Source organism: Microcaecilia unicolor, chromosome 10, assembly GCF_901765095.1.
Source record: "Microcaecilia unicolor chromosome 10, aMicUni1.1, whole genome shotgun sequence".
NCBI classification, from domain to species: Eukaryota; Metazoa; Chordata; class Amphibia; order Gymnophiona; family Siphonopidae; genus Microcaecilia; species Microcaecilia unicolor.
The window spans coordinates 37966610-37982411 of NC_044040.1; the positions used below are offsets into that span (position 1 = coordinate 37966610).

General features: G+C 43.7%; 1 protein-coding gene across 1 annotated transcript in view; it reads right to left on the reverse strand.

Annotated features, from left to right (window-relative positions):
* Positions 1 to 15500, reverse strand: part of LOC115479052 (mucin-19-like) — a 39343-nt gene extending 23843 nt beyond the window's left edge. Inside the window, exons 1-4 of the mRNA XM_030216768.1 lie at positions 15456 to 15500; positions 13260 to 13320; positions 8720 to 8823; positions 2703 to 2916 (exon numbers count right to left, since the gene is read on the reverse strand). Of these exons, the coding sequence (XP_030072628.1) occupies positions 2703 to 2916; positions 8720 to 8823; positions 13260 to 13320; positions 15456 to 15500 (424 nt within the window). The remainder of the gene's footprint in view (positions 1 to 2702; positions 2917 to 8719; positions 8824 to 13259; positions 13321 to 15455) is intronic.
* Positions 15501 to 15802: the final 302 nt, after the last annotated feature.

Below are 15802 nucleotides of genomic sequence, written 5' to 3' on the forward strand. Positions count from 1 at the left end.
TTAATTCATTGTAATGTTTTCTATACAATCCTGGTTCTCATGTGCTCACTGCCATTGTTGCTCAGACTGATTTGTCATGGAAGATATCACACAGGAAAGATTGGTGAAATCAGAAGATTTTTACTGTGTTTCACAAAAGAGCAAGAACCTCCATGGCAGCTTCAGCAAAAAAAGAAATCTGTCCATATTCACTTCCTGTGAGTCTCTCAGGGGCCCTTTTACTAAGGCACGTATAACGCGCATCAAATTAGAACTACCGCCTCGTGGCAGAAATACTTTTTATTTTCTACCACGTGGCACTAATCGGCAGTAATCGGCAGTGTACACCTGCTGACGATTACTGCCACAATTCCAGGAATAACGTGTATAGAATGTTTGTACGTTTGGGAAGCTTGCAAGGTGCCCTTGGCCTGGATTGGCCGCTGTCGTGGACAGGATGCTGGTCTCGATGGACCTTTGGTCTTTTTCCAGTGTGGCATTACTTATGTACTTATGTACCACGTGAGACCTTACTGCTAAGTCAAGGTCTCAGGCCCAAAATGGACACGCGCCAATTTTTATTTTGCCACATGTCCATTTTCAGCAAAAGCAAAAGTCCTTTTTTGCAGGCGTGCTGAAAAATGGACCTGCGCGCGTCCAGTACACACACCTATACCAGCGCAGGCCATTTTTCAGCACACATTAGGAAAAGGGCCCCTCAGTCTCTTATTTAATGTTTCACTCACTCTTCACACCCCATATCCAACTGCAGCTCCTTGTGATTTTGGGCAAGTCATTTTACTTTCTACTGCCTCAGGTATAAACTTAGGAGTAGATATTCAGCATGGTTAAATTGGGCATGAAAGGTTCCTCCCCACTTAAATCATGCCAAGCTGGCCAGCCTCCAGTATTAAGTGACACAATTGGGCTGTGCTGCTGAATATTGGCTCTGACCACCACAGCACCTTACAGGCTGTTCCAGGGTTGTCCAGAGTAGTCAAGGCAATTCTGGAGTTATCCGGCACTGGCGATAGGTGGTGCTGGTGCCCATATAACTAACCAGGCAAGTAGGACCACGTAAATAGCAGTCCTAACTTTGCCTGATTAGCTATGTAGGTACCATAGAGGGTCTTTTCTTTTACAAAGGCTTGCTAGCATTTTTAGCACATGCTAAATGCTAGAGACACTTATTTTTAGCACACGCTAAAAATGCTAGCGTGCCTTTGTAAAAGGACCCCTGAATATCTGTTGTATATAAGTACATAAGAACATAAGTGTTGCCATACTGGAACAGACCGAAGGTCCATCAAGCCCAGTATCCTGTTTCTAACAGTGGCCAATCCAGGTTACAAGTACCTGGCAAGATCCCAAAACAGTACAATACATTTTATGCTGCTTATCCTAGAAATAAACAGTGGATTTTCCCCAAGTCAATTTTAATAATGGCTTATGGACTTTTCTTTCAGGAAGCTATGCAAACCTTTTTTAAACCCTGCAAAGCTAACTGCTTTTACTACATTCTCTGGCAAAGAATTCCAGAGTTTAATTACACATTGAATGAAGAAATATTTTCTCTGATTTGTTTTAAATTTACTACTTTGTAGAATCATTGCGTGCCCCCTAGTCCTAGTATTTTTGGAAAGAAGTGATTCACGTCTACCCATTTTACTCCATTCCAGTCAGAATTTTATATATCTCTATCATATCTCCCCTCAGCCATCTTTTTTTGAGGAGCCCAAGCCATTTCAGTCTTTCTCAGTGCGATTTTTCTAGCAAAAAAGGTGCCGGTACTCAAATGCCAGGCCACCCTTCAGGGATGGGGTGATCACTGAGGGACTCACCCCACAATAGCCAGGCCCCCTGCAACCAGTCACAGAATCTATGACAAGGCAGAATTGATGTGTTGAGCCTGAACTCTTTCATTAAAACTTGTGGTCCATGGGTCAATTTTAGCAGACACTGGAAAAGGTGTACCCCCGAGTACCCCCTCAAAAAAAGCCCTGGTCTTTCTTCATAGGGAAGTCGTCCCATCCCCTTTATCATTTTCGTCGCCCTTCTCTGTACCTTTTCTAATTCTACTATATCTTTTTGAGATGTGGTGCCCAGAATTGCACACAATATTCAAAGTGGAGTGGCCTAGTGGTTAGGGTGGTGGACTTTGGTCCTGGGGAACTGAGGAACTGAGTTCAATTCCCACTTCAGGCACAGGCAGCTCCTTGTGACTCTGGGCAAGTCACTTAACCCTCCACTGCCCCATGTAAGCCGCATTGAGCCTGCCATGAGTGGGAAAGTGCGGGGTACAAATGTAACAAAAACAAAACCATGGAGCGATACATAGGCATTATAACATCCTTGGACATCTGGGTCCAATTTATCCAGCAGTGGTGAACAATTAAAAAAAACACTGTTGACAATAAAAATTGTGTAAAAGGACTTATGCATCCAGCACCCACTGCAGTGTTTACCTGTACTACACAGACCTACTGCAAGGAAAATGCATATTAAATTTTCCAGTATACAGATGTGAATGTCGTCTACTGTACATATAATGTTAAAAACGTATAGGTATCTTCAACACCCCAAGTGAAATGCAGGAAAATGCATTCATTGATTTCCAATATAATCTTTTTTTTTCTATTCATTTGGTTGTATTCAATAAAGATTTTTAACATAGGCACAGAATTGAGGGGGGGGGGGGAGACCATTTATAATGGAAGACTTACCAACATTAATAGTACGATCTTGTCTCCAATATTTCCATGACTCAGAACATCCTTGTTCACCACACATACGGGACAGCTCTTGAAATGTAGAATATGCATATTCCTGGCTTCCGCTATCACAATAGTCATTGGCACAGGTATTTATGTAGCTGTCTTGTGAAGATGTACCAGCCAAACATGATGAAAAGTATTGGGAAATCATATAGCTGCAGTCCTGAAGCCACAAACGAAAATAAATTGGTAAGACACTAGCAAAACTGTATTTTTCAAATAATGTAACAAGCAAATTGTGAAAGCAAATTTATTTAAATATACTTTAAAATGAAAAACATTATTTGCTTAAATGTACTGCTTTTTTGGATAATGTTTTTAACACTACAATTATAATGTTGTTTTAATGCAAGAGCAAGTACTGAAATATGCTACAGGAGTAATTGTTTGTTGGTTGCTTAAAGTTAAGTGCCAGAATAATGAGCACTGAGGGGTCCTTTTACTAAGGTACATTAATGGATTTACCTCCCCAAATTCTATATGTGGCGGGGCATAATCGAACGCGAACGCCCATCTCCATGGGTGCCCATCTCCGTGGGCGGCCATACGAAAGGGCGGGACAAACCGTATTTTCGAAAAAAGATGGGCGCTCATCTTTTTATCGATAATACGGGTTGTGTGGGGCAAATGCCTAGGATGTGGGGGTTTTTCAGCTGGGCGCTATCGGTTTTTAGCGATAATGGAAACCGAAGGCGGCCATCTCAAAAACGAACAAATCCAAGGCATTGGATCATGGGAGGGGCCAGGATTCGTAGTGCACTGGTCCCCCTCACATGCCAGGACACCAACTGGGCACCCTAGGGGGCATTTTTACAAATTAAAAAAGAACATTAAAAGAGCTCCCAGGTGCATAGCACCCTTCCCTTGGGTGCTGAGCCCCCCCAAATCCCCCCCAAACCCACTGCCCACAAGTCTACACCATTACCATAGCCCTAGGGGGTGAGGGGGCACCTACATGTGGGTACAGTGGGTTTTGGGGGGTTTGGAGGGCTCAGCATTAAGCACCACAAGTGGAACAGGTAAGGGGGGATGGGCCTGGGTCCACCTGCCTGAAGTGCACTGCACCCACTAACAACTGCTCCAGGGACCTGCGTACTGCTGTCAGGGAGTGGGTATGGCATTTGAGGCTGGCATACAGGCTGGAAAAAAAAAGTTTTGAAAGTTCTTTTTTTGTGGTGGGAGGGGGTTAGTGACCACTGGGTGAGTCACGGGAGGTCATCCCCGATTCCCTCCGGTGGTCATCTGGTCATTTAGGGCACTTTTTTGGGACTTGTTCATGAAAAAAAAGGATCCCAAAAAGTGCCCTAAATTCTCGCTACTGGCGCCCATTTTTTTTTTGATCATCGGCCGAAGGCGCCCATCTCTCCTCGGCCGATAACCACACCCCAGTTCCGCCTTCACCACACCTCCAACACGCCCCTGTCAACTTTGGCCGTTTCCATGACGGAGTGCAGTTGAAGGCGCCCAAAATCGGCTTTCGATTATACCGATTTGGGTGCCTTTGCAAGGTGGGCACCCATCTCCCTATTTGGGTCAGAATATGGCCGCCCATCACTTTCGAAAATAAGGCGGATAGTGTCTTAAGAGGTGTGCGCTAATTTGGCCACATGACCAAATTGCATGCAAAACCTAATTGATTAACAAGCTAATCAGAGCTGATAATTGGTACTTAACTCATTAGCAGCATTAATTGGCTTTAATTAAAATTTATGCACACAGTGTTCTAGGTGTATTCTACAACGCAGTGCACATACATTTTTTATGCACACAGCCAAAAAGGAGGCATGGACATAGGCATGGAATGGGTGGGTTGTGGTTGTTTCAAAAAACTATGTGCGCTATTATAGAGTACAGCCAATCTGCGCCTAATTTAGTCACATGTATTTAGGTTTGATTTTAGGGGGCCTATATAACTATAGGTGTAGTTTATAGAATCACGCTAACTTCATGGTTTTTCAGCGTCGAATTTTAAGGTGCCATTTATAGAATTTATCCATTGTACCTGAATGTAACTCACCTTGAGCTACTACTGAAAAAGGTATGAGCAAAATCTAAATAAATAATAAATAAATAAATAAATAAACGTAGCTGTGCTAATTGATTAGTGCAGGAATGCCCATTCTCCAACTTCAGATAAACCCCCTCAAAAAAATTAAAAATAATTCTTAGCTCCCACACATTTGACACCGCAGGATGCCTGTGTGCGTCCTGCAGTATGCCATTTTAAGCTACGTTACACACGTGGCTGACAAACGAAAACAGTGAAAGAATTGAAAAATGTATGGGATAAATACAGAGGATCCCTTTATAGAAAGAGGATGGATTCAAAACAAAACTTTAATGATCTCATGGGCAGGAGTGGTGTTTAGAGAGCAACTCTAGCAATGGGGAAGTTAAGGTCAGTGCTGGGCAGACTTCTGTGGTTTCCACTGCTGTTGTTCAATAAATTTGCTTCTTTGGACCATATTTTGGACTGCTTAAGTCTTCTTTTTGATCTGCTTTCCTTTTCCTGCTGGTCTAGGCCTTGTGGACCATTTGCCTATTTGCTTTCTGAAAATGGCAAAGGCAAATCAGCACTGTTCCATCTAAGCTGAGCAGGAGTCCTCCACTCACAGTTCTGCCAGTGGGAGGTGCTGTTTCATTATCACATTTTCAATAGTGAGGGACAGGCAAGCTCTGCAGGGAACTTGATTGTCCCTATCAATATAGAATCAACACTCCCCACTGGTCGCAATGTAGTTAGAGGACTCATGCTCAGCTTAGAGGAAACAGTGTAGATCAGGATCAAGTATGCATATTTTATTTCACCTTCTTAGACAGGGCCATGTAGGATGGACCATGCAGGTCTTTATCTTCCATCACCTACTATGTTACCATGGGGTTCTTGTACTAAGCTGCATTAGGCATTAATGCATTCTTAGGGGCCCTTTTACAAAGGTGTGGAAAGCTCACTGCGGGCTTGCTGCATGCCAATTCAGCACTACCACTGGGCTACCGCAGGAGCCCAGCAGTCATGCCTACCCCCACTATGTGCCATTTACAGTGCTCAAAAAATAGTTTTTATTTTTTAAGTGTCAGGGGCTTATGCAGAAGTAATCAGGCAACCCTGAGCTCTGCCCTGTTCCCGCTGGGTTTGCATGGGAGCCCTTACTGCCTCCTAAATAAATGGTGGAAAGGGCTCCCCTGGGAAACGGCCATGCTGCAAGTAGTTCACTTACCGCACAGCCATTTCCTTTTTAAAAATAAATAAATAAATAAAAAACTTTTACCTGCTGCCATAAAAGGGAGCCTTGGCATGCAGCAAATCCATGCACCGATGCTACTACAGGGCCCCTTTTAGTACAGTTTGGTAAAAGGGGCCCTTAATGCAGCAAAAAGAAGTCTAATGCGGGACTCGCTAATGCATTCCGTGTTAGTTTTAGGATATGCGTGCATTAACCGCATATTAATTATATTTTTGTATTTTTTTTCAGGGGGTGTGTGAGGGGCATAGAGTGGGCATTTCTGTGCTAACTAGTTATGCAAATTGACATTACTGCATACTAACTGCATAACTGCATACTAACTGCATAACGAGACTGGGAGACTGGGCGGCTAAAAGGCAGATGACGTTTACTGTGAGCAAGTGCAAGGTGATGCATGTGGGAAAAAGAACCCAAATTATAGCTACGTCATGCAAGGTTCCACGTTAGGAGTTACAGACCAAGAAAAGGATCTGGTTGTCACCGTCGATAATACACTGAAACCTTCTGCTCAGTGTGCTGCTGCGGCTAGGAAAGCGAAAAGAATATTGGGTATTATTAGGAAAGGTATGGACAACAGGTGTGAGGATGTTATAATGCCGTTGTATCGCTCCATGGTGCGACCGCACCTTGAGTATTGTGTTCAATTCTGGTCGCCGCATCTCAAGAAAGATATAGTAGAATTGGAAAAGGTGCAGCAAAGGGCAACTAAAATGATAGCGGGGATGGGACGACTTCCCTATGAAGAAAGACTAAGGAGGCTAGGGCTTTTCAGCTTGGAGAAGAGACAGCTGAGGGGAGACATGATAGAGGTATATAAAATAATGAGTGGAGTGGAACGGGTGGATGTGAAGCGTCTGTTCATGCTTTCCAAAAATACTAGGACTAGGGGGCATGCGATGAAACTACAGTGTAGTAAATTTAAAACAAATCGGAGAAAATTTTTCTTCACCCAACGCATAATTAAACTCTGGAATTTGTTGCCAGAGAACGTGGTGAAGGCGGTTAGCTTGGCAGAGTTTAAAAAGGGATTAGACGGTTTCCTAAAGGACAAGTCCATAAATCACTACTAAATGGACTTGGGAAAAATCCACAATTCCAGGAATAACATGTATAGAATGTTTGTACGTTTGGGAACCTCGCCAGGTGCCCTTGGCCTGGATTGGCCGCTGTCGTGGACAGGATGCTGGGCTCAATGGACCCTTGGTCTTTTCCCAGTGTGGCACTACTTATGTACTTATGTACTCTCAGTTAATGGGGGAGCCCCTTACCGCCTACAAAATAATGGCGGTAAGTGTTCCTGCACTAATTTTTTTTTAAATGGCCACATGTTAATGGCAATATTAGCGCATGACCTGTAATGAAATAAATAGGAAATTGGGTTTTTTTTATGGCTGAGGTAAAAATGTCCTTAGTGTGTGGGAATGACCATTGTAAGGGCACGCTAAGGCTGTTTGTTAGTAAAAGGGCCTGTACGCTAAGGCTGTTTGTTAGTAAAAGGACCTGTATTTCACTATGAAACTGGCTAACTTGGAGCTCCCTCAAAAATAAAAAAGGGAAAAACTATAGCAAAAATTTTATGTCAAAACAAAACTCAAAGCTAAAGAAATAGTGTAGCACTCTGAAATCAGGTATCAACTTAATACCAAAAAACCAGGAGCTCAGCCACAAACTACTGATCCTTCCCAATTTTAGGGGTCTTTTTATCAAGCTGCGGGGAAAAAGGGCCCTGCGCTGGCGGCAGGGGCAGTTTTTACCGCAGCGAGTAAAAACACCCCAGGCACACATGGCTATATGGTAAGAGAACTCTTATCGCATGGCCATGCAACGGGGAGCCCTTACTGCCACCCACTGAGGTGGCGATAAGGGCTCCCGCGCTAACCCGTAGTAACTGGGCAGCGCGCGGCGATGCCTGATTACCACCGGGTTATCACCGCGCAAGTCATTTCTGGGGGTTTTCTTTTTCCCCCGGATATGGTGCGCATTCGGGGCGGGACTACCGTTGGGCTGGCGGTACTCCCAAAAGAGCAAGCTCTGTAAAAGGGCCCCTTAACTTTTGACAAGATGTCAGGTTGCCAGGCCAAAGTTTAAATTGCCTGTGGTATATATATTTACAAAACCCAAAGACTTGTCTGGGTCTAAAGCTACCCAGACAAATCATTTTAACTAATAGTAAACATAGTAGATGACGGCAGAAAAAGACCTGCATGGTCCATCCAGTCTGCCCAAGAAGATAAATTCATATGTACTACTTTTTTATTTGTACTGTCCTCTTCGGTGCACAGACCGTATAAGTCTGGCCAGCCCTATCCCCACCTTCCCAACCACCAACCCCGCCTCCCAACCACCAGCTCTGGCACAGACCCTATAAGTCTGCCCAGCACTGTCCCAGCCTCCCAACTACCAGTCCCGCCTCCCACCACCAGCTCTGGCACAGACCTTATTAGTCTGCCCAGCACTATCCCTGCCTCCCACTACCGGCTCTGGCACAGACCTTATAAGTCTGCCCAGCACTATCCCTGCCTCCCACCACCGGCTCTGGCACAGACCGTATAAGTCTGCCCAGCACTAGCCCCGCCTCCCAACCACCAGCTCTGCCACCCATTCTAGGCTAAGCTCCTGAGGATCCCTATTAATTTCAGCAAAACATACCACTTGAACCATGAGATCACAAAATGGCAAAATTGCCTTGATCCAGAAAATTAGTTACAATTATTTGTCTACCTTATTTCCTGCTTCACATGGGCTGTCTGTTCCCATATAGGTTACATCTGTCTCGCTCTTCTCTCCAACTCTTTGCTGTTCAATGTATTCCGTAGTGATTTTGCCTTAAAAAGAAAAAGATGAGAATGTCCCAAAAGATGAAAATTTTATAGTTGTTTTGCAATGGTTTGAATTCTGGAAACAGTTTAGGAGCCGGCAAAGGTAATGTGAATGTTCAGGTGTGAGATATGTGTGCACAGCATCACAGTCAAACTGAGAGCAGAGATAATTTGAGATGGTGAACATAATCTGACCCTGAACTGTGACCATCACCTGGATTCGATGTGTGTTAGCAGATCACAATCCAAAATTTCACAAACATGGTTTCTGAAATTGGGAGAAAAAGGCCATGATGTGATCAGGGACCTTTATTTTTTATTTTGAATTTTGTAGGGATAAGCAGGGGAAAGGGGTAGACTGGCTGGTGCCAATTTGGATTACCACACACTGGTGAGTTATGAGCACCTGGAAATCGTTCCTGCCTCCTTTTCTGACCAGAATGGAATAAAATATGGGGAAGGGGTCTAGAAAGTGTGTGTATGTGTGTGGAATGGTGGAGGGGTGGGGAGGACCCAGAGGTGGCGGGGGGAGGGGGGTTCATGGCAGGGTTGGAAACTGAATCTTTAAAATGAAATAAAAATGAATACAATTTTCAGTTTATTTTAAATAGAAAAGGAAAAAAATAGAAAATGTTGTTTAATTTGCTATTATTTATTTATTTGCTGCACTTGTATCCCACATTTTCCCACCTATTTGCAGGCTCAATGTGGCTTACAAAATGTTATAGCAACATTATAGGATAAGAATTTCAGAATAAAGATACAGATGGGTACATAGAATATCATAGCAATCATATTAACGGAATAATAATTTTACAATTATTACAAATAAGAGTGCATAAGTAAATCATATTGGATTGGAAGTGGATTGAGAGATCAACATAATATAACATAATGATATCAGGGCAAGATATAATATTCAGTCATGAGGATGTAATTAGGATGAACCTAATAGTTGTGATTGGAATAATTAGGAAGTCAGATCATTAAGGGGAATCTTTATTGTACGCCTTTATGAATAAGTAGGTCTTTAATAACTTTCGGAAGGTTGTCAGGTTGTGTGTTGTTTTTATGATGATCGGTAATTCATTCATGTTCTTTGATTAGCTTATATATTGCCTCCCCAGTTCTGTGAACTGCACATAACAGTGAACAACAAAATATCATCGGTACAGAATATAAAACACCTCTAAGATGAATCTGCTTTCTTTCCCTGTCTTGGCCCTTATGACACAGGTGTAGCTTGATGGTTAGAGCAGTGGACTGAGAACCAGGGTAATCAAGGGTTTCAGCTCCCACTGTAGCTTCTCTTCTCCTTGGGCAAGTCACTTAACCATTCATTGCCGTGCTAGCGGCTGCCGTGTGCTAATGCCCACACTGTAAACAGGGAGGTAAGATTGTAAGCTCTCTGGGCATGAGCTAAAAAGGGAAAAAAAAACCCTTGCATTCTGCACGATACACAGTTCCCAAAGCTGAGAGTGAAAATCAAAGACTTTTTACAAAGAAGAAATAGAGAAAACTCTTAGGGGGGCCTTTTACAAAGCGGCGGTTAAGTCCAACACGGGCTTATCCCACGCTAAAACGGAACTACCACTGACCCAACGCGGCTGCTGGTGGTAGCTCCGGCTTGAATGCACCCCATTTGAAGCGCTCCGCGAAATTTATTTTGCCTAGCGCGGCATTAACCTGGCGGTAATCGGGCATCGCCGCACGCCAGGTTACCACGTGAGCCCTTACCGCCACATCAGTGGGTGACGGTAAGTGCTCCCCAACGCATGGCCACATGGTAAGAGTTAGCTTACCGAGTGGCCATTTGGGGGGGGGGTATTTTACTGCCCCTGCAGCTACCACAAGGCTCTTTTCCCGCAGCTTAGTAAAAAGGACCCCTTCCTATATAATAATTCTCACCTCCAACGTTCTATGCTTGGGACCGTGGCTCCCTGGCTGCAAGTGGTCTGCGAGGCAGACACGCACGGACGTCACTGACGTCAACACAGCGTGTTTCCCTACTCCTCCTACTGCCTCGGAATCAGCTGTCACCCCCGCGCTACGGCCCCCTCGAAACCCACCCCCTCCCGCGAACCTGTCGATCCCCCCCCCCCCCCGGAACGCCGAAAACCGCACCCCTCCTCCCGCCGCTGTTGTGTACTACCTTCGGGTGGGTTCCTCAATCATCTTCTCAGAAAGTTTAACTCCATGCGTCTGACATCAGACGCATGCGTGCGTCTGACGTCAGACGCACGCAGAGGAACTTCCAGACAAGATGATTGAAGAACCTACGGGAAGGGAAGATCAACACTTCAGCTGTAAGCACAGGTAGCACAACAGCGGCGGGGGGGGGCAGTTTTCGCTGGCAGGGGGGGGGGAACAACAGGTTCGCGGAAGGGGGGGTTCGAGGGGGCCGTAGCACAGGGGGGGGGGGGGAATTGCCTGCCTAAGGCCCGTTTCCTTGCCTACAGAAACGGGCCTTTTTTACTAGTAATATATAATAGCAACAATATATATTTATTTATTTTGCAGCCACTCTAATAAAGAAACCTAATGAAGGAGCAAGGATCAGGGCTGCCGAGAGGGGGGCCCGGCGATCTCGGGTGGGCGGTGACCTTGGGTGGGTGGGGCCCGGCGATCTCGGGTGGACGGCGACCTCGGGTGGGGGGGGGCCCGGGGGCGGCCTTGTCCCGGGCCCGGCTCTGGCTCTCGGCGGCCCTGGCAAGGATGTTTAAAGCGGCCACACTGGTAGAGATACTAACTGGTTCCAAGAACATTGATTAAAGGTTTTTTATTAGATACCTTTCATTCAGAATGCTTAATAAGCTGCTCATCAAGATACTTCTCATTAGCATATAATGCTTCCATATAATAAACATTGTACATAGTACAATAAACTGTTTAACACTTCAGCCAGCCTTGTTCACAGCTGTCACTAACACTTTTCTTCCCCAGCTGGAAGCACCAGGCACCAATCATTCCAGGGCTCGATGGAGCCTGCCCAAGGGAGACTCCAGTTAGGTCAGTCCCGGACCTAGGAACACTTACGGGGGGGAGGGGGGCTTACAAATATGACCTGACAATGGACAATATTATGTTCAGGCAGAGGAAAATTCTAGAGCCCCTGCTTCTAATCTTCTAATCTGATCCTTCTTGCAGAGTGAGGTAATGGAGATTGGATCTGCCTGTAAGGGGTCAGAGAGAAAGATAAAAGGCTGTGCATCCAGGTCCAGGCATCTTCTTGCTCCTTCCATAGGAGACCAAGGAGGAGAGACTGTAGAGTCCAAGGAAACTGAAGCGAGAAGTGTAAGAGACCCAAGGGGGTCTGAGTTGAAGGAGCAACCGTGAAAAATCTCAGGAGCAGAAGGTACCAAAGACTCAGCTTAGGATAGCAGGAGAGTCCATCTGTCCTCAGTATGATGAGTGGGACTAACAAGGTGCCTCCCATCTCTTCCACTGAAAGACCCACAGGAATGACTCCCACCCAGATAAATGCCACAGCTCTCCAGGGCCAGTCACTAATGTTTTTCACAGGATAATGCTGCAGAAAATCTTTACTGACTACCTCAACACTATCCAGATACTTGCGTAACAGTCAGGGGAGGGAGCCAAGGAGGATCCAGAAGTTATCTGGTTACCACTGATATGCAGCACCAGTACCCAGATACCTGTGCAGACAAGTTAGGACAACAGAATAGCTTTTTAATAGTTCAGGATAGTACCACTCCAATAAGCTTTCATTGGTGGAAATTTGCTAAGATGCAGTATGAATTGATCGGCTGCTTGCTGACTTGAAACAATAAACAATGGGCCCAATATTCAAAGATTTGATGTTCCTAACTTTGAGAGTTATGCTCACAAATTGGCCTTTTTGAAAATTTAGTAGTGCTGAGGGCATAAATTTTTACTTAAAATTTCACTGCACTCATAAATTTAGGAGCATAAAAAGTGGGTGGCAACAGAAGTGGATTTAGGGCAGCGAAAAAACATTAGGAGCTTAGCACTGATTTTCAATACTAGGTTCATAAATCTAGGTAAATGAATAGCAGGCCTAAATTTATGAGCGTAACTTTTAAACACCTAAATTAAGATGAATTTTGAGCTGAAAATTTATGCTCCTAAATCTGGCTGAAAATAGGGCACAAATTTGGAAGGCTAATTTAGAGCATAAATTTAGGAGCTCAGCATTTTCTGAATATTAGGCCCAATATCTTTAGGACGGCCCTTAGCTGCTAGCAGACTTCTCCAGATAAATCTATCCAGATAGAGTTAATAATCTTCACTGTCTATTCTAAACCTCACACTGCTCCTCTGTACTGGATAAACAGAGGTCCAGACAAAATTTAACCAGTAAGATTTTACAATAGAAAGATTTGTCTGGGGAAACTCCCACATCTACCCAGACAAATCTTTTGAGCATCAACCTAAAAGATATATCAGTTCTGTTTTCTTACCTTGACTTTCACCAGCATTTCCACAAATCCCACTTGTTGTATAGAGTTTATCATGTTTTACCTAAAACAAAAATCATCCATGTTTGGCTAAATTTAGTATTTAGAATAAATTGTATGGCCAACTATATTATTTCTCAAATCCTCTTTCTAAAAATTCCATACATACACACAAACATATCATTGTACTACAAAGGCTGCTAAAGTAAGGAACAAAAGCAGACATACAAGTAATGCAGGATGTCCTACTGTTGTTAATGGGACAAGGTTCCAGGTTGGTACCCTACTCTATACCTATTCACCACCCATTGCGTTTTTTCATATTACTCTTCTACTAAAGAGGCGTGGCTTCTTGTAACTTTTTCTCAACTGTACTCTATCTTAGCATTCAAATATCTACACAAGAAATTTCTGGAAGACTCCATAAACTTGAAAACCTTTCATTTGCCTGCCATGTAATATTTATATATTGGGAGTAAGTTAGGAGATCACCATCAGAGATTGGAATTTATACCATCAGGCTGCCTGAAGGGGAAATGGATATAGTTCACTGAATGAAGGTTTCCCAAACATGTCCTTCATTTGGAAAGAATAATGAAATGAAACCAAATATGATAGTATAGATGTCACTGTCAAAAGATAAAGGATAGATTTTACAATTTAACCACAAGGTGCCACTGTCCTAAAGCAATAGATATCGCTGTGTTTCTCCACCACTAGAAGGCAATAAATATTGCCACCACACTACACAGTTCAGTCACTAGGTGTCATCATATATAGCAACCATTAAGAAAGTTATAGGGTTCAGTCACTAGGTTTAAAAGTAGAATTTTTAAGAAAGAAAATGAAATGCACATTTGAATGACTAAGTGCCAGCCTAGCAGTAATTACGGTATGGTACTGTGGGGAGAAGGGTGCATGGCAATAAAGTCAGGCAGAGCATGCCTCATGGAATTATTCCCAATGCCTCAGTATGTATGTATGTATGTGTCTGTGTCTCCATATGTGTGCATCTGTGTGTGTATGTGTTTGAATCTGTGTGTATGCATCTCTGTTTCAGTGTGTGTATTTGTGTGTATGAGTATATATCTGTGTGTTTGTGTGTGTGTTTATATATGTGTATGTGTGTGTGTGTGTGTAAATCTGTGTGTATGTATGTGTATGCATGTGCATACCTCTGGGTGTATACATGTGTGTGCCTGTTTCTATGTGTATACTTTTATTTTTGTATACCTTGTGCCTGTGTATATATATTTGTGCATGTATATTTTACATGTCTATGTGTGTGTGTGTGTGTGTGTGTGTATGTGTGCATGCACATCTGTGTATGCATGTGTTTGTGTGTGTGTGTGTGTGTGTGTATTTGAGTGTGTCTATGTGCTTGTAATTGCATATCTTGTATGTCTGTATATGTTTGCATGTGTTTGTATGTATATATGTGTATATGTGTGTCAGTGTTGGCTCTTTGTGAGTGTCATCAGGAGATAAGAGGAGAGAGAAGAGGCAGTTTGCAAGGCATAGTTCACTATGTTTGTATGTATCAGTGCCTCTACTTCAGCTGCAGGACCTCCCTTTCACATCAAAATGCACTGAGTCATTTTGTGGGGAGGGGAAGGGATTTTATATCTCTAGAACCCATGATCTAATCTGTCCCACTTTCAAACCTGATATGTCTCTTCCGTGGTTCTCCCCCTCCCCATCTCAAATTTGGTCTAATTCGCAGAGTTACTTTGCTCCCAGACAGATGAACAGACATTGCAACTACTTACATTTAATTTCTTTTCAACAGTCCATTACATTGGAACAGGGGCGTAGCCAGACAACAAATTTTGGGTGGGCCCAGGCAAGAAGTGGGTGGGCACCAAGTGTTCTCCCCCCTCCCAACCACCACCCAAAAAAATATTTCAGCTGGAGGGAAAATGCTTCTTTCCACCTTGGCAGTATGCAGCAGGCATGCGTTGAAAACTGAGCATGTGCAGGTGCTACTATCGTGGAGAGTAGCATTTTTGTTACCATCAGGAAGAAGTCTTCAGTTGGCCGAGCTTGAGATCCTCATCAGCTACCAGTAAATATGTACTACTGTTGGGTGGGCCTGAGCACTATATGGGTGGGCCCCGGCCCACCCAGGCCCACCTCTGGCTACGCCACTGCATTGGAAAGAATGAAAAGTTGCTGGAGGATAGGGGCAGGAAGCTCTACCCAGTCTGTGATGTGAAAAGCCTGCAGCCAGTGGTTGATGTCCATGTTCATAAAATGTAAAAGCTTGCAGAAAGAGGAAAACAGGCAACAATATCTAGCAAAGAGAAGAGAAGCTGGAAAAGTAGTCAAGGGAATGAAGATGCCAATAGAAAAAGAATTGAAAAGGTAAAACAGAACATAATACAGAGGGTGTCTTTTATTTATTATTTATTTATTGTATTTGTACCCCACATTTTCCTACCTTTTTGCAGGCTCAATGTGGCTTACAGAGTATGGAAATGAGAACGTCAATACATGATTTAAGAAAACAGTCGATCATAAGCTGAGGTGAAAGAGGAATTTAGGTG